Source organism: Folsomia candida, unplaced genomic scaffold, assembly GCF_002217175.1.
Source record: "Folsomia candida strain VU population unplaced genomic scaffold, ASM221717v1 Fcan01_Sc008, whole genome shotgun sequence".
Taxonomy (NCBI): domain Eukaryota; kingdom Metazoa; phylum Arthropoda; class Collembola; order Entomobryomorpha; family Isotomidae; genus Folsomia; species Folsomia candida.
In genome coordinates, this window is record NW_019091200.1 from 388,734 (window position 1) to 411,754 (window position 23,021).

General features: G+C 40.4%; 1 protein-coding gene across 3 annotated transcripts in view; it reads right to left on the minus strand.

Moving 5' to 3' along the window:
• LOC110853122 (fat-like cadherin-related tumor suppressor homolog) overlaps nucleotides 1–23,021 on the minus strand; it is a 116,727-nt gene that overhangs the window by 38,633 nt on the left and 55,073 nt on the right. For all 3 annotated transcript variants that reach the window (XM_035854506.1, XM_035854505.1, XM_022101363.2), the window contains exons 8-28: nucleotides 20,630–20,864; nucleotides 20,276–20,542; nucleotides 18,570–18,700; nucleotides 18,246–18,490; nucleotides 18,005–18,106; nucleotides 17,841–17,868; nucleotides 16,514–16,901; nucleotides 16,052–16,450; nucleotides 14,821–15,111; nucleotides 14,295–14,735; nucleotides 14,005–14,226; nucleotides 11,749–12,113; nucleotides 10,810–11,353; nucleotides 10,177–10,522; nucleotides 9,409–9,647; nucleotides 7,820–8,326; nucleotides 5,562–6,167; nucleotides 4,567–4,623; nucleotides 4,247–4,489; nucleotides 3,526–3,912; nucleotides 3,159–3,464 (exon numbers count right to left, since the gene is read on the minus strand). In XM_035854506.1, the coding sequence (XP_035710399.1) occupies nucleotides 3,159–3,464; nucleotides 3,526–3,912; nucleotides 4,247–4,489; nucleotides 4,567–4,623; nucleotides 5,562–6,167; nucleotides 7,820–8,326; nucleotides 9,409–9,647; nucleotides 10,177–10,522; nucleotides 10,810–11,353; nucleotides 11,749–12,113; nucleotides 14,005–14,226; nucleotides 14,295–14,735; nucleotides 14,821–15,111; nucleotides 16,052–16,450; nucleotides 16,514–16,901; nucleotides 17,841–17,868; nucleotides 18,005–18,106; nucleotides 18,246–18,490; nucleotides 18,570–18,700; nucleotides 20,276–20,542; nucleotides 20,630–20,864 (6,349 nt within the window). The remainder of the gene's footprint in view (nucleotides 1–3,158; nucleotides 3,465–3,525; nucleotides 3,913–4,246; nucleotides 4,490–4,566; nucleotides 4,624–5,561; nucleotides 6,168–7,819; nucleotides 8,327–9,408; nucleotides 9,648–10,176; nucleotides 10,523–10,809; nucleotides 11,354–11,748; nucleotides 12,114–14,004; nucleotides 14,227–14,294; nucleotides 14,736–14,820; nucleotides 15,112–16,051; nucleotides 16,451–16,513; nucleotides 16,902–17,840; nucleotides 17,869–18,004; nucleotides 18,107–18,245; nucleotides 18,491–18,569; nucleotides 18,701–20,275; nucleotides 20,543–20,629; nucleotides 20,865–23,021) is intronic.

Genomic DNA, 23,021 nt, shown 5'->3' on the forward strand with positions numbered 1-23,021 from the left:
CACTTCATGGCTACCAATTTTTAGTTACAATTTCGACATATGCAATGCTACACATTATACTTATTTTGTGAGATTGTGGGGAATTCTGTGTATGAAAAGAGTTACTATCTACATTATTACCTAATTTCTTGAAACCGAAAACATGCGAACTTTGCAAAAATTCAACGTGAATAAAGCAAAGATGCTTTTTGGCAACTCAAATGTTCCTTGATAAGGGGCAAATTTAACTTAACCCAGGGACAAACTTAGGTAAATATGAACTTAGGACCCTTAACTTACAATACGATGGCGCCAGCGGTCTCACTCCGATTTTAACAAAACCACGACAAGTATGGAGCCTTTGACAAATAATAGAAAACGTGTTTCAGGACTTTTCATAATGCTCAGTTTAAACAAAATTATAAGTTTTGTATTGTATTGCTTTATTTCACCACTCTTTCGGGCCAAGCGGCCCATAGAGTACGACAAGAAAATTTTACATCATTTAACAGTAAAACGGTTACATCAAACTTCAATTTTTCGAAAACAACAGATATTACGAACTTGGATTCATGGAAATGACTAACCAATTCGACAGATTTTAGCATTCTGTTCAAGTTACATAGCAAGATGATTACCAGTACAGTTTACATGACAAGTTTCATACAGTAAACGAAATTATAAAGGAATCCGTGAGAGAGAATTTCCATTTTGACCGTGACATTTTCTCGCGAGGGAGAAAATACAGATTCTGGCTTACGAATTCTATCATAATTTCGTTTTAAAATGCGTGGGCATGAACTGGTTTCCTCGGATTTTGACGGGACCAATCTTAAATTGCTCACTAGAGGTGAGCTGGATATCCATTTTTTTGGATAATGCATGGCCCGATCCAATCCAACTGGATTTGGATGGATTGGATCCGAAAAATTTTGGGCCAAATGGATTTGGATGAATTGGATAAATTTCGTCACCATAAAGAATATCAGGAAGTGTTCTTTTTAACACTCCGATCTCATCCTAACACTAAATGGCCCATACTTTTGTTGCATGGCACACACTGTGACACATATACAGTCCAATCAGATTTATCCCGAACACTAACCATGAGTTTATATATATATTATTCTTTGGATAATCCATGCCCTGGTCCGATCAAACTGGATTTGGATGGATTGGATCTGAAATTTTTTGGGCCAAATGGATTTGGATGGATTGGATCCGAAATTTTTTGGGTGAAATGGATTTGGACGGATTGGATCTCAAAAAATGACGATCCAGCTCACCTCTATTGCCCACACAAGGAAATAAGCTGACTTCATTTTCAGCCAAATTTGGATTTTTCAAAGTGATGAAACTTTTTAAATTTTGACCCTATTTAAAAAATGAAATAACATTTTTGCACAAAATTATATTGAGTTCAAAAAAATTCTACATTTAAAAAACTTTGAGTTTTTCGGATTTTCTGGTCTGGAGCATATTTTCAAAATCCCGAAATTGTATACAAATTTTGAACGTTAAAAGTTTTTGGAAAGACAGTTTTTGTAAATTTATGGAAGTAATTTTGAGCAACTACGTTCTTTCACTTTTAAAATAGCGTTAAAAATTCAAGCTTAACAACTTTGAAAAATCCTGAATGAGCTGAAAATGTATTGAAAAATTCTGTCACACCCGAAAACACGAACATTCAGGAAAACGAAAATTACGGGTCGGGTTGTTTCAATGTGTGAGTAATTTAAAGGTGGTCGCGTCAAAATCCGAGGAAACCAGTTTATGCCCACGCATTTTAAAACGAAATTATTTATGATGGAATTCGTAAGCCAGAATCTGTATTTTTCTCCCTCGCGAGAAAATGTCACGGTCAAAATGGAAATTGTCTCTTACGGATCCCTTTATAATTTCGTTTAAACTGAGCATTATGAAAAATCCTGAAACACGTTTTCTATTAAGTACTTGTCTGAAGTTCCATAATTATCGTGGTTTTGTTAAAATCGGAGTTAGACCGCTGGCGTCATCGAATTGATAGTCTGACTGCTTCAGGCCCAAATGCTGACAATTATTTATTTTTTATTCTTACCGCTTGGTACAATTCTAAAAGTATTTTCAGCTAAACCGTTGGCTTTTCACCATACTGTATGTTTTTGAATATGTACCTGAATTCAAGAAATAATACAATAAGTGTTCTAAGAACTAAAAGGAATTGAGTTTTGGGACCTGCATCTTCGCCAATTCCAAATGAGTCTGGCACTTTTTCAAATTTTTAAAATGGATAGAAAAGTATTTAATCGCAAAGGGTTTGGGAAGCGTTGGGAAGTAGCGGGAAGTAGCGAAAAGTATGTCATATTCGAATATTTGTGCAACTTAGGTTCATGTAATTGATTTTTCTCCGTCCCGCCGATGTTTTCAAAAATATGGCTGAGTTAAGAGCGCAAGTAAATGTCACCATTTTCCCATGAAAAATAATGTGCTCTGAATACTCGTAGAATATTATCTGCTTCGTTCCATAATGCCCTAGTATTCTGGAGCGAAAGCGATAACATAGTATCGAAAATATTGAACTTATGAAAGGGCCCGGCACTTAAGCTCATACCAGGCCTGACAATTTCGCGGTACGGCTCTGTATGTAGCTATCCATACATACCCCACATTTCCAACTTTATTACACCCACCACCACTCCTCAGCTTAAAAAAGTAAGCACGAAATCGATCCGGAAAGCAGAAGGTTGCAACTTTCACCAGGAGAGAGAAAGTTTAGGATGGATGGTGGTGGTGAAGATGGTTCAGTTTTGGTGATCTGATTCTCATCTGCATTATATTTCCCGTGTCTTCTTCTTTCTCTCGAGATGCGTTAGCTAGTTTGTGTACGTGTAGTAGCTCGTTTAGCGAGTTGCTACACACACATTTTATGCTTGTAGTACATGTTTATTTAATAGAGCGAGTAAAAAGGGTTGTAAAACTTTTGTATATTTTCGCCTTAATTAGTTTCACTTTGTTAATGATGCATATTGTTGAAAGTAAGTTGAATATGTAATCTGCATAATTTACACACTTGGTGAAAGTAAGTGGAGAAAGCGAGTGGGATGGACGTGTTTGTCATTGGGGGTTTAATGTTTTTGTATTTTATGAAAGTAGGTAATCGTGGACATGCAAATAGATAAAAAAAATATAAATGTGTTTACCTGAACGAGTAATTCATGCTCGGCTTGTTCTTCCCTGTCCAGTTTTTCTCCAGTCGTATAAACCACGCCTGAAGTTGGTCGTACCCCGAAATATGGGGTGGGTGTGAGCAGTTCGAATTTTAAGGGCTCGTTCATAAATGCCCCGACTACGCCGAGACTAATTAAGTTGATAATTTTGGTAGAATTTTCCATCGTGGTGGTGGCAAAGGTCGAATTGGTAAAGTAGAAGGTTGGATTCCTCTCGATGTTTTTGGGTGTGATCGTCATCGTGGAACTTGTCCAGTGTTTCCCGTCGCCAACATTTATCTAGTTTTTTTAAGAAATGTAAAAAATTTTGCAATATATTTTACAAAATTTTTTACCCTACCTCCAAAACAATTTTACTCCCCGTCACGGGGAACTGGGCCATCTTGCCAATTCTGATTTCGCCCGATTTTCTCCCAATTTTAAACCAGTCCATGTCATTTCCTCGCGTAATGTTGAACTCCAACTCGTCGCCGTCCGGATCTCGGGCTTCGACGCGACCCACCAAGACGTCCGGACCGGTTGGAAGGAGCAATTCGACCCGCGAGTTCAGCACGATGGGTCGTTTCATGTTCACATTTTCCACGGAGACGTTCACCGTTGCGACGTTGGGAGAAGTCAGACCTCCGCCGTCGGTCGCTTTTACGTGGAAAACGTATCCGGAACGTTTTTCATAGTCGAGCGATGTGATGAGGACGAGAGCACCGGTGGAGGGATCGATGTGAAAGACCTGTACAAGTTTGTGGATAAATTTGGTGGTTAAGTTGGGATTGAATTAAAATTTGTGGAAAATTCGACTGAACAATTTTTGTTTAAATCGGCTGAACAATTCTTGAAAATTGAAAATTCAACTGAATATATTTTTTTCAAAACTTGATTGAAAATAACTTATCAAAACTGTTTGCCTAAATAGATTTTTTCGTTTTTGTTCTAAATTTATATATGTGACATGTTATAACGCCAATACTACTTTATTAAACAATTTAAAATATTAAAACTGAACAAGATTCCTGCGACGTGCGGTGCAGTTACCAATACGTACATAAAAAAAACAATATTTTTACCTTTCTCATTTCCTCCTCCTCAATGATTGAATAGGTGACGAGTGCATTAATGCCAACGTCCAAATCGGACGATTCGAGGACCAAGGGTCGTTTCTCAGTTTCGATGAAATCACTGCTCTCACTTCCCAAAACTGTCGTACTTGTGGTTCCAGTGAGTGGTGCAGGTTTCTTTCGCACGAGCGTACCCGGCATGGCGTCCTCTCTAATCAGCCCGTCATATTGCGTCGTTGTGAATAAAGGTCTCTGTTATAAAACATTGCAAATAATAAACACCCGGGTTTTTCTCATAAATATATTCCCAATTCGGTTTTTCTTCTTACGTGATCATTTTCGTCTAAAAGATCCACCACGACACGACAACTTGCCGTAGCACCGCGCTAAATTGACAAGAAAACAAATTTAGGGTGGATTTTACACCATAATTTTAAAACGAGAGAGAGAGAGAAGTTGTTGGGGTGAAGTGTTTCCGTTATCGGGGCCGAACGGGGTGAAAGTTTATGGGTTTTCGGAGCCTGATAGAGAGATAGAAATTTGTGAGAACCAGTATAGTTTATTGGGTAAGTGAGAGTGAGCCCCTAAAAGTACATGGTGCACCGTGTATATCCTCTTCTTCAGATAAGAAGAGGGCCCCAGACAGATTTATGACTTTGTATGTTTGTCTAGTAAATACTTTTGATTTGTTTGTCTGCCCGGAATTGGATGGACATTTGGTGTTCTCAATTTCAGAAAAATAACTCTTTTTTTTTCGCGAAATAATATCAAAACTTGTACATTTTAGGGGAATGTTTGTTTAGCTTTTTCATGGCTTGGGTGGAAAACATGGCAAGATTATTGGAACACAGGTAGAAAGTCTGGGTCGTATACCTAATATTTTCAAGTTTTTATCACTTTTTCACCGACCCAATTTTCTTGATGCTACAATCTATCCACGACTTGAAGCCAATCCACAAGTCGAGAAACAAAATGTCCAGTCAGGTAAAACTTTGGCCATTTGTAACCACAGTTAAAACTTAAATGTGGTCGTTGTTCGGGTCATAAACAACTTTCTACTTAGTTTCTCGAGAGAATGGAGAGGGAAAGTCGGGTCGGGTGTCAAAAACCTGGTCGTAGAGGTAAGGCGACGTGTAGATAAAGTCATAACCAAGTCCAGGTATGTATTTACTTGTTCATACGCGATTGCAATTAATCACTCTAACTTTTTCGCTAATTTTAGCCTTTGTTATTACACAATGTAAAAATTTGTATGTCCCAAGAAAGTTGTGGGTGTTCCTCCTTTCTGCCCCCTGAGGGGAAAAAGTGAGGGATTAATACTCACCAAATTGGTAGCTTTGACGGTAATTTCGTGACTCGATTTACTCTCTCGGTCTAGCAATCCACGCCCCTTTCCAACCAAGATGACACCGGTTGATGGATCAATCCAGAAAATGTTGCTCTTATTCTCCTCCAATTCAAACGAGACGGAGGCACTGTTCGAGTTTGAGGCCGTAATTGTAGTCACATAACTTCCTGGGGGAGCATTCTCCTTGACACGGACCCTCATCACGGTCTTTCTCTGATTGCTGGGAGCCCGTCCGCCTGATTGTTTCCCACCTGATTTTCCAGGAAGTGAGGAAAGTGGGGCCAAATTGCGGCCAAAATTAGATTCGTCATCTCCCCGACAGTCGAGGGCGAGGGTTTCGTCGTCATTTGGCAGAGTGGGAATAATTGTGACACTTGTGGTCGAAGAAAGCGGGGGCGTCCCACCGTCGAGGGCTTGGATGGTTAAGAGATACTCCGTATTCGCTCGAGACCCGGATATGGGACGTTGCAAAGTCAGCCAGCCGGTGTCCTTATCGATGCGGAAAGTGTTCCCAATGTTGCCAAAGGTTATCGAGTACGAGAGTTGACCAGAGTCACCTTCGTCAAGGTCGAAGGCTTCGATCTGTGCGAAAATAAGGATACAAAATTGTTATGTAGTAAATATTATTGTAAAGAAGTAAATAAATAAACCCACGATTTTTTAAAAATACATATTTATCTCACAATACAAGGTAAAAATAGATAATGAAATTCAAATAAAATTGGAAATGCTGCCACCTCCGAAATTTCCCACAAGACTTGAACCAAATCAAACTTGGGGACAAAAACATGGTCGTACACAAAGTTGAGGATCTATTCATGTGCTGATTTCGCATTACTACCCAACCAAACCACGCACGTTAGCTTACATTACTTCTCTCGGCTTCCTTTTCCGTAGGGACTTGGGTTTGGTTTGGCCTACATACATTATTCCAGGCAACCGTGTCACACTCAATTCAAGCCCATTTTCTCAAGATCAAAACAAGGACAGAAATCCAAAACCAATATTGCACACATACGTGAACTGAACTTCTCATTCAAATTCGAAGCCTGGTTAAAATAAGCTGGTCCCCCGGAATAAAATCCCGTCTTTTTTTACTGCATTTCCCTCCCTCCAGTGAAAGTAGGTTTTCTTTAAATCAGGAAATGAAATGGGTTTCTACTTCATTTTACTTTATTTTATCAGTCGTGTAGTATTTATTCCTTTCTTGAATTGGATTGGATAGATTGGATTGCGCAGAGATTCAAAGCAATAAATCTAAATCTGTCCCCATATCTTGCAGCTTTGGCCAGATGCGATTCCATGTGTACTTAAATTTCTTGAATTTTATTCGAATCCTCATTTGGGAATTGGAACGGCGTTCGTGTAAGGAAACATAAATAAGGAAATGAATAGAATTTGAATTCATTTTAGGGAACAGATTTCTCTCTTCGAGTTCTTTTTTTAAAAAAAAGGATGCGAGTGGTTTGGTTTTGGGTACAAATTTCAATAAAATATATGCTTTCACCACGAACGAATGAGGGTTGCTTATTATTATGCTAATGAGCAGGAGTGTTGAATTGATGAGGGTTAAGAGTAAATATTTTTGGGAAGTCTATTTTTGGACAACCAAACCGAGGTCCAGTTATTTTTACATTTTGCGATCATTAAGAGGAGGAAGGAGTCTCGAATTTCCCTGTAATACGAATCTGGACAATCTCGTTAAACTGGAATTGAATTTGACCTGGCTGAAATGAGTGTCGCTCACTCTGTCAACTCAACAGGATTCTGCCAGGTCAGGCGGAATTGGGTGGGGTGGGTGGCGAGATAGGGAAAGTACATAACAGACAGCAGAACTCTGTGTATGCATGTATGCAGGGAAGGAGAATGAGTGAAAGTGAGATCAGATCGCGAGGTTGGAGTGGTCGAGATTTGTGAGTCAAACAGGGCAATAAATGTCAAGTTGAGTCAATCTGCTCACATGAGAAAGGGGAGAAAGCTTTAGCTTGATCGGGCACTGGGTTGATTTCATTTCGCTTTCTCCACGTGACAAAGTGGACGAGTAACCCAGAAAATGGGATGGCATATAGTTTAATTGAGCAAAGTTTGAGCATGGACAAATATTTCTAACCGAATATACCGAAATGACTAGATAAATGCAAATTGACTTGTTAACTTAAAGAGAAGTTTGCACATAAACCCAGCAATATGAAGACTAAATAACGATTTAAAACTAGTGAAAACTGTTTAATTACCTGAGCAATCCTCGTCCCCACTGCGGCCGTTTCCGGGACTCGCACCTCCATCCTTGAGTACCTTCCATCCGCCATGTAGAAAATGGGGGCGTGGTCATTCCACTCCTCCACGTTGACGACCAGTCTCACAAATCCGTACGTGTTTGTGGGGTTTCTCGCCTTGATGGTGAGAATGTGTTGCGGAATCGTCTCTCTGTCGAACAGTCCGGCCACACCCTTTTGCACGGTGACCTCCCCACTGATCGTGTCGATGGAGAAAAGCTGCAAACTGCGGGAGTCCTGCACGTTGTGAAATCCGTAGAGGATGGTGCCCGAGTCGGTGTGCTTGTCGCGTGGCGGGGTGAGCGAGATGGTCGAGTTGATGGACACCTTGGCGATGAGGAGGGAAGACGGCGATGCTGATAAGGTCGTATCGGGAGTCTGTTGTTCTGGGATGGATGCGGTGTACGAAGATTGCGACCAAATGAGGGCAGATTCTCCCGGAGAGTCGACAACTTTGACGAAAAGCTGGAATACAAATTTCATAAAATTTTTACCCATTTAAGTAGTTACAGAATTTATCTTTTGGGAATCCACCAAAGTTTATAAGTAGAGTAGTCAGCACATTTTGGTTAATAATTTAGCCAGTCTTTTTGGGTGAAAATTATGCAAAATAGATAAAACAAGAGTAGTATTTCTACTCCGAGAGGAGACAGAGAAAATGCTCACTCAGCAGGATGCCTTGACCTGTCAAGTGGCAGTTAGTATGGTTTAGTACAGCGTGAAACTAGGTAAAGTGAGACTATGCAGTTTTTGACATGATTTGATTTGTCTCGTTGTCTCGGGTACACACGTTGCATTGTGGATGACAACGAGGACGACGATGTTCCTGATAAGGTGGCGTGGCGTGGAAGAAAAGACAGAAATGAGTGTGAAAGTGGAGTGAAAGTCGAGAGGATTGAATTCTTTGGGTCGGATCTGATTCCCAAAACCAAACTTGACGAGATAGAAGAAGAGATGAAAGACAGCTCAGCCAGACAACACGACCGCGCTTTCTCCTTCACTTGACTTTCACCATTATGGTTTCATTTCGTTCCATTGAACTCGGTCGGTTCGTGGGCACTGGGTGTGCAAAACAGTGCAAAAACAAAGAGGAAGAAGAGGCAACAGGAACCAACACTGCGATGGAATTCTATCCTTGGGTATTTATTTATATGTGGCGGATTTTCTAGCTGCGTAGGCGAGTTCGTGAAGTCGATCATGGATGAAATGATGATGATGATGATGATGACAGATGAGATGACATGGAAGCAGGAGGAAAATGTGAGCAAATTAAACTTCAAAGTTTACAATTTCAAAGGACCACCATGTTTGTCGTGGGTAAGTCTAATTAAGTAATGAAAAGATTTCACGTTAACGAATACGTAGGTAGGTGGATGGGCGGGCGTTTGTATGTGCTAAATACTACGCAGTTGAGTAATTAATTCGCGAATTAATGATCATGATGAGGATGAAAAGAGAGTAATTTGTTTGATTTTGCGACGACTTGTGTAACACGACGGGATTTTGTGACGAAATTAATGATATACACATATTGACTTTTTGCATACCTGGACAAATACGGGGTTGACGCCGTCCGAGACGCTGATGTTGAGCTTGAAATCCATGGGTTTGGGGATTCGCTTGGCCAGGATTAAATTCTGGGATTCCGGCCACATTATAAAGTATTGGGAGGGATCGCCTGATACGATTTCGTACCATAATTGCTCCCCCTCGGGATCGATGGCATCAATTGTTTCGACCGAGTAACCCGCACGTTCCTTCGTGGTGAGTTGGATGACCGTTTCGTCTGAAATTTTTAATTTGGGTAAAATTTTTTGGCAATGCAAATTGTTAAATATCTTTTTGTTTAATTTTAATGAATAATTTTGCAAGATTTTATTTCGACTTGATCATTGCGCAAAAAATATTTAGTATTTATTTTTATTTATAAAAAATGTATTTAGTAAAATTTACTAAACTTAATTTAACCAAAATTTCAAAACGATTCAATTTTTTCATAAATTCTAGAAAATTAGTGCAAACTAGATACCACCCGAAAGCTTCAAAACAAAGTTGTTCAATCTATATTTCATAATTTTAATGAATAATTTTGGAAAATTTTTATTTCGGCGTTATCATTTCACATTTTGAAAAAAAATGTAAAAAAAAAATATTTAGCAAAATTTTACTAAACTTAATTTAACCAAAATTTCAAAACTATTTCAAGTTATTCATAAATTCTATAAAGCTCGAGAAAATAAAGTCTTTTTCTTCGAATTTCCAACTAATTTCCCACATTTACGCATATTATTAAAAATTGCTATTTATTAGCTTACCTTGTATAAGTATTTGTGGTGGTTGTGACTTGACCCTGTTGATCCCCTTGACTCGTAAGATAAGCGTGGTTTCCGTGCTTTGTGCCGGGTTGCCCCCGTCCGTCGCTTCCACGATGAACTTGAGCATCGTGTCGCTCTTAATGAGCGGAGCGGACGTGAAGATTTCCCCCGTCGTGGGATTTATCGAGTACACCTCGTCCTCCTTGTGGACCGCTTGTTGCGCTTGTTGTGGGTGCGGCGGGGTCGCGCCATCCACCCCGACCTGGTTTATGCTCGTACTCACGCGGTATTTGAGACGGTACGTGACGGAACCGTTGACACCTTCGTCACTGTCGAAGGCGACGACCTGGGAATTGGAAAAATGGAATTATTAACATTATAATTTATAAATAGAGCGGGATTTTGATGTTTTTTTAGGAATGTTTTTAGAATAAATTTTATTTTTTTGCAAACAAGCATCATTTGCAAAAATCTACTACATGCGATATCGATAGAAAAAATCTAAATAAATTATCAAAATCATAAATTATTAACGGAGTCCTAGTACCACAAATGTTATAAAGTATTGCAAATCTTGAAAATGCATTTCAATTTTGCTAGATAAATGCAAATTTAAATGGAAATTTTGCTCACCTGAAATATTTTTTTCCAACCGCCCCCCTCACTAAACATGCCATCTTGCTCCTCAATCACATTCCAATCGGACCATTTCAACTCTTCGTCGTCATCTTCCGAGTCCTCGTCGTCTTCTTCGTCTTCGTCCTCGTCCTCCTCGCTCAGCCCGGCACTGGAGTCACTTGGGTGCATTTTTTTCTTACCCGACGTGGGCTGGTCACCTTGGAGGTCAATCGTCAACTCGGGAATGGTGTGAATGCCACGTTTGTGCAAAAATCGGGGCGAATTATCATTCTCGTCGCGCAGAACGACGACGATTTGAGTGCTTGAATTAAGTCGGGGATCGCCACCATCGGTGACAATAACGTCAAAAATGTGGACGGGTTGTTTCTCCCGGTCAAGAACCATGTCGGTCGTTTCCAGTTCACCGGAAGTCGGGTCAATGTCGAAATAAGGGGTTGATGTTTTCAGCGAGTAGGTCAATCGGCCGGAAGGGTCGCAGTCGAAGGCGGATAATTTTAGGAAGATGTGACTCGGTGGGGTGTTCTCGGAGAGGTATACTCTGTGTAAAGTGGGGGCAGAAAGTTAGCCCGGAAGTGGTATTAACTATGGAGGTCTCCCAGCGTATGCTCTCCGATTTTGATGAAATTAGTCTCAACCGATCGCAAATTTAATTAGTATGACATTTACAAAAGACATTATCTCCAAATGGTCACGTTTGGCAGAGATATTTGCATCCGAAGAGGAGAAAACGCACAACAAATTTGGAAAGTGTAAAATTTTTCAACTTTGGGGCCCGTTTTCTCCTCTTCCAATGTAAATATCTCCGCCAAACTTGGCAGATAATGTATTTTGCAAATTTCATATTAATTAAATTGGTGATTTATGGACACTAATTTGGCCAAAATCCGACAGCACACGTTGGGACACCTTCATTACGAGCTTTGAAACCCTTACCTGTACGCCGGTTCAGTCGTTAAAGGCACGCATTCATTAGTATCCGTCACGTTGACGAAGAGATCCATTTTTGCCAGAGTTTTCCCACTGGACACGCTTTTCGCGAGAATGGCGAGCCAGTGAGACGGGTGTGTCTCGTAGTCGAGGGTGTGGCCCGTTCGGACAGAGCCGGTCTCGTCAATCGTGAACAAGTAGCGAGAAGGGCCCTCGAGGGTGAGGGTGACTAGAGAGTGTTCCAGGGCGGAGGAAGGAGTCAGTTCTACCCGGGTGATTAAGGATCCGACCGGCGTAGTTTCTGGGAGGGAGGTCTCCTTCGCGACTTCCGAGAAAGATATGGATGTGGAGGACTCGAGAACGTCGAGAACCTATGGAAGAAAGAAGTTATATCTTCTATGTTTTCGGAATATTTGCACAAGACAATAAATAATCATTCGACTTTGAAATTTAAAAATTAAAAAAAAATATATATGAAAACTCTGTCAACAATTTTCCTAATTTGTAACAGTCAAACCCTGTAAATTAATATGAACTTCTGTAAAAGACTCTAAAACATTGAGAATTAAGACTCGGACTCGAGAACGTCAAGAACCTACGGCTACGGAAGAAAGTTATATCTTTTATGTTTTTGGAATATTTGCACAACACAAAAAATAATAATTCGACTTTGAAATTTAAAAATTAAACAAAAAACTATCTGAAAAGTCTGTCAACAATTTCCCTAATTTGTAACAATCAAACCCTGCAAATTAATATGAACTCCTGTAAAAAACGCTAAACAAAAACATTGAGAATTAAGACTCGAGAACGACAAGAACCTACATACAACCATATGCATGTCGTATCTAATTTCCATTCAGAGTATTTGCATAACACAAAAAATATTTAATAATTCGACTCTGAAAAACTACAAAAAATTTTAAAATATGAAAAACCTCTCAACAATTTTCCTAATTTGTTATGCATCAAACTTTTAACAAACAAAGCCTGTAAGAGAATGTTCAACTTCTTCTGTGTAAGACAGACCAAAGAAAAACACTACGAATTTTGCATATCCGGGTTAATTAATTATTTCTTAATTAGCCAACATTTCCTTGTACATTCCATCATTACCTAATTACTTAACGGAACTTGAAAAGTCACCAAATTTTACTTCCATCCATCCACCAAACCACGGTGAAAACCACGCTCTCGAAAAACTTTGACTTCCTTCCCCTCTCTCAAAGTTTCTTGGCTACTTAAGCTAATTAAAAGTTTGACTCTTGGGAAAACAGGTGGAATCAAGAACTACTAACCAAAACCACCCAACTTTACGTAAAGAGGAAGGAGGAAAGAAAGAAAAGAAAGCGAGTCCCGGCTGCACCTTGCATTTCAATTCATCATAACTTGTTGTTTCTTCCCCTTCTACTTTCACTTTCACTCGTACTACACTCGTCAAGCATGAGGAATAGGATTTACTCGGTATTTAGTCTCGCCTTTGTCCCACAAAGTTCAAAATCAAAACTGTAAACTTTCTCGGCTACTTTAAGCCCCCAATTCCACTCTTCCAATCTCTTCATATTTTGATCCTATTTCCCCCATAGATTGAGACCCCTAAACAGAATTGCTTACTTGGAGTGACGCCGGGAAGGGTCACATGAAAGCCCCTCCACAAAATATTTGGGACCAAGTTGTTTTAATTTCCCGTTTTATGCAGTTTCAGTTGTAGGCTGATTTTCTATTCAGAGATTTGTTGTAAAGATTTATGTATGCATTTGGTTGGAGAGAGGGAAACGCAAGTTTGGAGTTGTAGTGTAAGTTTGGCATCATCCTGTTGCACCGGAAATGGGGAGAAGGTGTAGAGATGGTGAGATAGTTGGGATGGATGATGCAAGAGAGAGAGACTAACGAAGACAACTTCCTTTGTAGTTGTGGTTTAGATTGTTTGTTCGTCGTGGGAAATGTAGCGTGGGAGATGGATGGATTGTGTGTGTTGGTGATTTTAAGTATGCAAACTTTAACCCTGTGACGTAAGGATGCAGCTCAAAGTAGGGTGAATAGACCTGCAGAGACTAAACTTTCTCTGACGACTGATGAGTATGAGATTTGAGGAAGAATTAGAGAATGTATTGTGGAAACTTTTTCATATCGATTTAAAAATGATAAAAATCTGGAGATTGTGAGAAAAATTCAGTAAAAAGATCAAAGCTTTTTGAATTTTATGATGTATAATTATCGTAGAAAGTCTAGAAACGTGAAAAACAAAACAAATGGTCTTACCTCAACCACAATAAATGTCTCGGACGAAAGAGAAGGCGTCCCCATGTCGTGTGCTCTAATGGTCAAGTTGTAAATGGAGGTCGTCTCATAGTCCAGCTCTCTCTTGACCCTTAACACCCCCGAAACTTCGTCCAGCTCGAAGTCCTCCTCCTCACCGACCCCACCGACCAAGGCGTATCTCACGTTACCCCCCAGCCCCAAATCATCGTCTCGTGCCAGCACCTGTGTCAATGCATCATTTATTTGGTGAATATTTTGCATTCTGCTACATACGTTATTTAAACACTTACCTGCGTCACAACCCCACCCACCGGCCAGTCTTCCAGGACGGACACGATCCTTGATGACGACGAGTGAGACGACATGGACGCAAAAGATTCAAATCGCGGCGCACAATCATTAACATCTTCCACTTGTATGGATACAACCGCAATGCTGGACAATTTTGGGACGCCGTGATCCTCCGCGGCCACCAAAAGCTCGTAAAAGTCTTGTCTTTCTCTATCCAACTCGCGAAGGAGTCGTATCGTCCCCAATTTTTCGTCTATCGCGAAATCCTCCGTGGGCGACAAGAGTCGATACGATATTAACGAGTTGGGCGTCCCTTCTTCGTCCTCATCGAACGCGGAGAGACCGACTAATTGCTCCCCGACGAGGGCTCCACCCTCCCCAATCTTCAACTTGGTCGCCGCCTTGGTGAAAGTCGGTCGGCAGTCGTTGGAATCTTGGACCTAAGAGGGGAAAGTATGTGTCAAGAATTTCCCGAAATTATGGAATTTTCATTTTCCAGAGGTTTCCAAAAGTATTTTTGCAAACCTTAACAAAAAGTAGTTTGGAAGACACTTTGGAAGGTTTGCCCTGATCCCAGACACTAATATTGAGCATGTAGGACGAAACTTGTTCCCGATCCAGCGGTGCGGCAACGACAAGATGGGCGAGATCTCCCTCGTCAGAATCCTGACTTCCGGTCGGGTTGACTATGTCCCAAGCACCGTGAGCCTCATCGCCGGACGAGATGACGAACGTGAGGAGGCCATTGTAACCCTTGTCGAGGTCACGAGCACGCAATTTTAGCACGGTCACCCCCACCGACGTGTTTTCGAAAACCTACATGAATAAATACCAATGAAATCAAATGAAATTAACTTGTTGAAAAAAATCATTGCGAAATAATTGCACATTTTGAGCCTGTAATTTTCGCAAAGTTTGCCCATAAATCATATCAGAGAAGGAGATGAAATTCAATATTAATTCGAGAACTTGGACAATTCAAGCCGCACTTTGAGAAGTATAATAATAATTTCTGCTTTCTCCACAACTTTCACTTTTAGCTGAACATTTCCCACATCTGGACTAGATTTGGTTCAGCGTGGCGGTGAAACCTCATCAGTTCAACTTCCTTTCTACGTAGTCATCTCCCTGGAAAAGCGGCTAGACGACGACGACAAAATGAGAAGTGGTAGATCGAGTGGGTCAAACTGTGAGCGAAATTCAGTCAGACCAGAATTACAGAACGGAGATGAATCAGCAAAATCTAGAGTCAAAAACTAAACCACTTTCTCTGATCTGAAAACGAGTCAAGTTTGATTTGTTCCATTTTCTCTCTTCCAAATCCAAACAAAATCCAAGGTGAACGTAAATTCCACTCAACTCCACTTCTGACGGACAAAACAATATGTTCGGACCTGGATATCAATTTAGTTGAATTGGCCTCACATAAAATGAATGGATCGATTTATATGATCAGACCAGGCCACACGGCAGAAGTAAAAACTCTCCAAACTTCGCATTACGATGGTCATTATTACGACGAGAAATTTGGGACACCCGGTGGCGCACAATAACAAAAATAAATAACAGCTACGTATTCCATTACGAGGAAAATTCAGACTTTTCAAATCACCCAAAAGTTATAGCCATCGTGAAAGTGGGGCAAACAATAATGAATCTAACGACTTCCTTTTTTGCAAAATAAATAAATATGGCTGGCCAAAAATATGCAATAATTTTGAAATTGTGGAAAAAAGAAGAATAGTATATTTTTTACCGAGATTTCTTTTGGCACATCGATCCACTGCGGGGTGTGGACGTTGTCCCGGTATCTCGACGGGAGTGGGGGGAAGCCTTCCTCGCCATCCTCAAACTGATTATTTTTCTCACTGAGGGCCGCCATTTGGTCGAATCTCTCTCGAACTCCGGTGTCCTCACATTCGAAAACGGAATTTGCCGTGGAGAATAATTTGATCCCGGATCGAGGTGATGATGAAGATGACGAAGAACCATTTTCGGACGGAGGTGTGGTTCGATTCACTTTGAGATGGGTCATCCGACCTTCGCCACCAAGTTCAACTTTGATCGACATGACGTCCGAGTAGTATTCGCCATCGGTGGCGGTAACGTTAAGGAAACGTTTGGGGACGCGGACATCGCGGAGATCACAGACCACCTGGAAAAAAAATGTGTAAAGATGGCGCCCTTTTAATTGTGGGGTCACCGTTTAAAATCTCACCTTAATCTTCCCACTTGTGGTATCAATTCCAAAACAAGCGTCCTCATTCCCCCCAACAATTCTGTACATGACGACATCCTCCCGATCGAAATCGATGGCTTCCACCCTCCCAATTTCAGTCTCGAATTTGATCCCCTTGTCGATTATGGCGACGCATTCCTTCACCGTGAAGAGTGGTCGGTTGTCGTTGACGTCCTTCAACATTATCGTCATTACTTTCTCACTCTGACGACGGGACGGTTGGCCCCAATCGGACGCACGAATCTTTAGACTGAACTCTCTCCGGTCAATTTCATAGTCGAGGAGACGACCAGTGCGAATATCACCGGAAAAGTGGTCAATGGTGAAAGGGGTCGGTTTTAAGTTGGCGATGCTGTAGGTTACGTAGCTGAAAATGAGGGAAAAAGAGAGAAAGTTATATAAGAAGTGAGCAAAAAGTTAGTCTGCGGGGGGAAATTGAGACAATTTTTGCCATATCAAGAAATCATTCCATTCTCCAAATAATTTATAGAGCACGGAAACTCGACTTCGCTCTTATTATTTTCCGCGTGGCGTCGTCGTTCTCATCGTCATTTCGTCATTATTACTTCAAAATGGTTGCTTTTACCCTGTATGCATTGTGCATCAAGTTCTTTCGTTTCTCTGTCGTGGTCAATTGCCCATTCACTGAATCGTTAAATTGCCTAATCTCTCCGAAGCACTTTAACCACCACGATAGAGACGAACCTATGCACACACACTGTACATTGTTCCCTCTGAAAGCTATTGTACCAGTTTGGAATCTTTAATGTAAATTGCACTGAAGGGGGCAATAATCTTAAATTGAGCATTTATTCCGACCAAACAGAGAGAAAGCGTGAGAGAATTAAGGACACTTTAAAATGTGATGACTCTGACGAGCAGCCTTTCTCTCCTTCAACTGCACTCCTTCTTCTTCTTCTTATGGAAGAAGTGGGAAAGTTCATCATCGTCTATTCACTAATGAGTCCGTAAAATAAAATAAACCCCAACTGCGCTTTTATACAGCTTTGGCCGTCGTGGTGGTGGTGAAGTGATGGTCGCGGCGTGAGGTAAAGTTCCCCAGATTTCGGTGCGTTACGTAATTGTTTATAGTTTCATTATGCTCCAAGTTGAATGAACCCGGGGAAAGTCCAGGAGAGGAAAATCGCTCAAAATTGTAATAATTTAAACCACTTAACCACGATGCACGCATACTTACGCACAGAAATATATTTATTTCGGTGAAAGGAGTGCAGTGCATTCATTGAGAAAAGAGGCGGAAATGAGGGAGTACAATGTAATGAAAAGTTGGTGGTGGTGGGCTTACCCATTTTCTCCCGAGTCACGGTCCTTGGCTACAATTAAACATTAAACATAATACATTTAAACGCTTCAACAACAACATAATAAATTGATGAAATTAAAGGATGTGTCTCTTGCCTGAATAAATGTCTGTTATAACTTATAAATAAATTGAAATTAGTTTCTTACCCACAATCCTTGTCACTTTCGTCCCGACAGCCTCATTCTCCATGACGGTAAAAATAGACCTGTTATTTGGCATGGGTTCCCACTCGGGGGAGTTGTCGTTCCCTGCAGGCGATCAAAAGAGAACTTTGTGGAGAAAGTTTTACACGTGAAAGTAAGTTCTTGGTCATACTACTTAATTAACATAATTTATAAGGCTGACCTTGTGCAGAAGGGAGATTTTCATATGGAAAAATATTCTTACCGTCGATAACTTTGACAATGATTTTGGCCACGGATTGTCTCCTCCTGTAGTAGTCGCCACTCCTCTGCTGTTGAGATGCAGGCCTCCTGTCGTGTGAATCTATGGTCAACGTGTAGGTCGATTTGGTCTCCGCGTCCAACCACTTATTCGTATAAAGGACCCCGCTTTTCTCTTCAAGGACGAAATCGTCACCCTCATTTCCACTCGAGATGGACAGTCCGACAGCGGAATTTGGTCGGTTCAGTCTGCATAATAGGCGTTATAAATATATGTCATCCTAATTGATTACAGATCTAAATGACCAACAATGAGTATGAGACCCACCTGAAAACAACGGAATGCGGTGGACTCGTTGTTTCCGAGATTTCCACTTCGTACACATCCTTATCAAAAATGGCCGTATTTTCTCCCCCTTTTTCCGACCAGATCGTGTCCGCCACGCGAACTTGGAGTTCCTACAAAAAATGACAATACGCATTAGATCAGAAAAGGTGGTAAAGAATTTTCAATCTCAAATAAAAACGCCGTTCTTTGAATTGGAATCGACCCTTTAAAAAAAGGCGATTGTTTCCTCTTCGAATTTCGGGTGAAAGTAAAGAGAAGGTTCCCCGTTCTTCTTACGTAACAGGACGAGACACCAACCCAACATCCATTCCGATTACGAAACGACTTGTAGTTCAACCGACAACAAAGTGTTTTATAACAATAATGTGGAGCATATTTCTCCCGTGTGAGCGGTGGAGAAAGTCGGGTCCATTGGAGAAAGTAAAATAAAGTGGACCTTGAAGAATGAATTGAATGAAGTTGAAGTGGAGTATATACTTTTGTTTGCTACATTTTGAACTTATCGCACTTCTTTTCTCCCTACTTTCTCCTCCACTTCTTTGTCGTGGTGGTGGTGGCGTATGCGGGCGGGTTATTTCTTCTTCTTTTCGAAACAAGAAAGAAGAATAGGTTTCGCACAAATAAATCAAAGTGAATAACTTCCTTTTCTGATTTAAGCTCGTACAAAACCCCAACCACACAGTTTCGCCGTGGAGCGAAAGCAAACCAAGCAAGCAAGCAACAAAGCTTTACTTTACTCACTTGCTTTCTCCCCTCGGTCTACACACACAGGGATTTATTTACTACTTACTTTACGGCTAACCAAACCACCCGCACAAACCAATTCCAATCTGAACTTTGTAACTCAAACATAGGTACGTTTCAAATATGGGACAGGAAGAGAAAGCAAGTGGACAAAATATTGTGTGGGGGAAGAGATCATTTTTTCTGAGGAACGGAAGTGGATAAAGGAGAAGGCAGATTCAAAGGGTGGGTTCATACACCAAAAAAAGTGTCACTTGTCAACCTTTCTCTTCCGACTTTCTCCAAGCATTAAATGGCTATTTCTTCCGTTAAGAATAGAGAATCTAATCGGATAGATTGACCCTTATTTTGGGTGGGTGGACACTGTAGAGGATGAACAAAGAAGGGCTTTCGTAATTGTTCTCGTCTTTGAGTTCTACTTTTAGTTGTTGGGGAAAGTTTTAATTTTTAAGTCTCATCGACTCTGTAAAGTTTTTGGGATGAAAGTTCAAGTTTTAAGCGTATAAAAGTTTGTTAAGCCCTTTAAATTTTGGATTTTCTCTCGTTCTTTAAAAAAAAGAGGAGAGAGACAAGGGAAAGTCAAAGATTTTGATTGTGACGACAAGCGACCGACCAGAAATTGGACCAAGATTTGATTTCAGTGTGTAAAGCACAAGAGAAAAAAAGCTGTTACTTTCTTTCCCACATTACTTTCTCTTTGGTGAAAATCGATGATTTTTCTCCTTTCCAATCCAATCCACCGAGAGGTCTTTAGGGACCGGAAATAATCATTAAACCGGATGTAACACGGTTCAATTGTAGATTTCAGGTTCGTGGATGGACGGATGAATGAGTGGTTGGCTACATTTTTTTTATTACGGGGCCACCAATTTTACTTTCACCCGGACAGATGAGAAGGAAAAAAATTAAGAGAAAAAATAGGATAGATTTTTTTTACTCACCTTTTCAGAACTTTTAGCCGGTGATCCACGATCTGTTGCTCGTAAGGTTAAATTGAATTGATGAAGACGTTCAATTTTACCCAAATTGGTTGCAATAATTGGCGACATTTCGACGTAAAACTCATTCCGGGAGGATGTCGGTGTAATGCGGAATATTCCGTTGGGGTCGCCTTCTTTTATTTCGAGATCGACAACGCCATTTTCTCCCTCGTCGGCGTCGCGGATTGAGACGACGGCGTAAATTACGCCATACGGGCGAACTTCGACCTGAGGAGGCAGCAAAAAATATTGTCAGTCTTTTCTCTCGAAGAATTTGCCTGAAATTGTGGATCTGCATAAATAATTGTTTTTCACCTGAGGAGGACGATTAACACGGATTTGTGGCGCGTATCTATTGACGGGACGAATGTGGATGTTCACGGCGGCGATGGAGCCAGAAGTTGGGGTCATGTTCCACCTGTTTTTCGCCCTGATATGGATTGTCTCACGGTCGCGGTCGCCCTTTCCGGTGCGGCCGAGGAGGGGACGTGTAGGAGACAGGATGCCCGTGATGGGATCGATACTCCAAGAGTTGGACCACTCGGATAAACTGGAAAATCAAGGACAAAAAATATAAAGTTTTCTGATTTGAACTTTTCGCAAAAATTTGCATGAATTTCGTCAAGATTTTTACCCAAATTTAAAAGAATATACTAGTTCGAGCAAAGAAATAAGTTTCAATTAATTTTACTATGTTGCATTTCGACGAGAACACGAACTTTGTAAAACACTTGCAGTAACAAATTCTGTACGTGCATGATTCGATCTTGGGTTCAATTTGTAGTGGAATTGTCAATAAAATTAAATAAAATGGCTAATGAAACCTAACACGAGTCATTTTGTGTGGCAGTAACACTTTCAATAGCCATTATTCAGCAGAGCCACTAACCGTCAATAATTGAATTGAACATTTATAGGTTGACATTTACCCCTTTTTATGCTAAGGATTGGTCTAGTTTATTCATATTGCTTGTTGTTAAAGGCTCCATTTGTAAATAAAGTAGTGAGTAAAATAGAAAGTTAGCTTTACAAGTGTGTCACATTGCGGGGAAATATGCTGGAAAAATGTGATTTGTAAATCCTCATGAAATTTTTTAGAGCCGATATCATATTGGCAAAGCTTTTGAGTAGTAAACAAAATTTGTAACGGAATACATCATAAATTTCATAGTTTGTTGAGCAAAAATGCCGAATTTGAAAAGTTGGTAATTTTTAATTTTGAAACAGACCGAAGGTCAAATTTCCTGCATTTATTTTAGATATCTAAATATGTGGTTAATTAAATAATTTCGAAGCCGACGAGTTGCAAAAACACTTGCTTACATAAATTAGAAACATTCTACGAATATAAATTTGCATCTGGAATTTTTCTACTGTTTTAAATTTGCTATCATAAATATATTATTCTATGAGTCCACCCGATTTTCAGATCGTTGTGTGTCCTTTAACACACCAACTTTCAAAGATTTCCAGTAGCAAAAAGACGAAAAATGCATAAGTCGTAAATAATATCACCCCGATAAAGAACAAAGGATTAAAATTAGATTTTCATTATATGATCGATTCCCCCATTTTCTAACCATCATCCACCCAACACCTTCTCTTTTTCTCCCTTAATTATTCATTCCGACCAAAACTTTTCCACTTTCTTCGGCACCCACACTCTACCAGTGACAAGTAGGCTCTCTCTCTCTCTCCCGTGTATTTGAGGTAGATGGATTATACTTGGTGCATGGCCGTGGATGAATGAATGAATGAATGAATATTAATCAAATATTTGCCAGACAATTGCCCCCATAAAACTAATCCATCCAGCAGTGGAGAAACCGGAACTCTTATCTTAACAACATTCCCCTCACCACCACCACTAACGCCAAAAGGGTAACGATTTTAAGACTCGTTTCTTTGAATGGTATTTACAATCCAATCCACACCTGCAGCCATAAAGTCTCTGGCACAACGAGAAAGTGGTGTGCTCAACTCTCAACTCCAACTTTTTGGATGGAGCTGTATTATTCTCTCTCACAACAGAGATTTATTGATGATTGTTTCGTATTTAGGATGAAGTGGGAACGTGATGAAGAGAAGACGTTCACTAAAAAGAATCAAGTCCTGCTTTTACGGCTGCGGAAAGATTGGATGGATTCTTGGAAGAAGAAGACGAACATTAATTTAATTCATGCGATGAGAGGACGCCTTCCAGCCGAGAATAAGTGGTCGTTGGTTGTGCCTCTAGCAGAATTAAATTAAAGGGGTGTCCTATAATTTACCCAATTCTGCCACCTTTCATTACACGCGTTACGTAATAATTATGAAATGGTATGCGAAGAAAGTCATCATTTATCAGGGGTAAAATTGCATAATGGTGAAACATCGTCACGTCCACGTAGGCTTTTGAATTATGGGGCCGCTCGCTCAACTTCTCAATTTTGAATAATAACTCTGCACAAAACAAAATAAAGCAAGGATGACGACCTAAACGGCGAGAGATTGGGTTGTTGATAACTAGCTGCAAAACTTAATTATGTATTTTATACGTGCGTTTTATACCGTAGATCAACCAGACTTTTCGTCGTAATGATGATGAACTTTGTTGTTGGTTGGATTTTGGATTGGTGGATGAACAATTAAGACGTGGATCGAAAAAGGGTCGAGGGTGAGAAGAGGATAGTGCGAGAGGTGAAATACAATATAAAGTGACGACAGC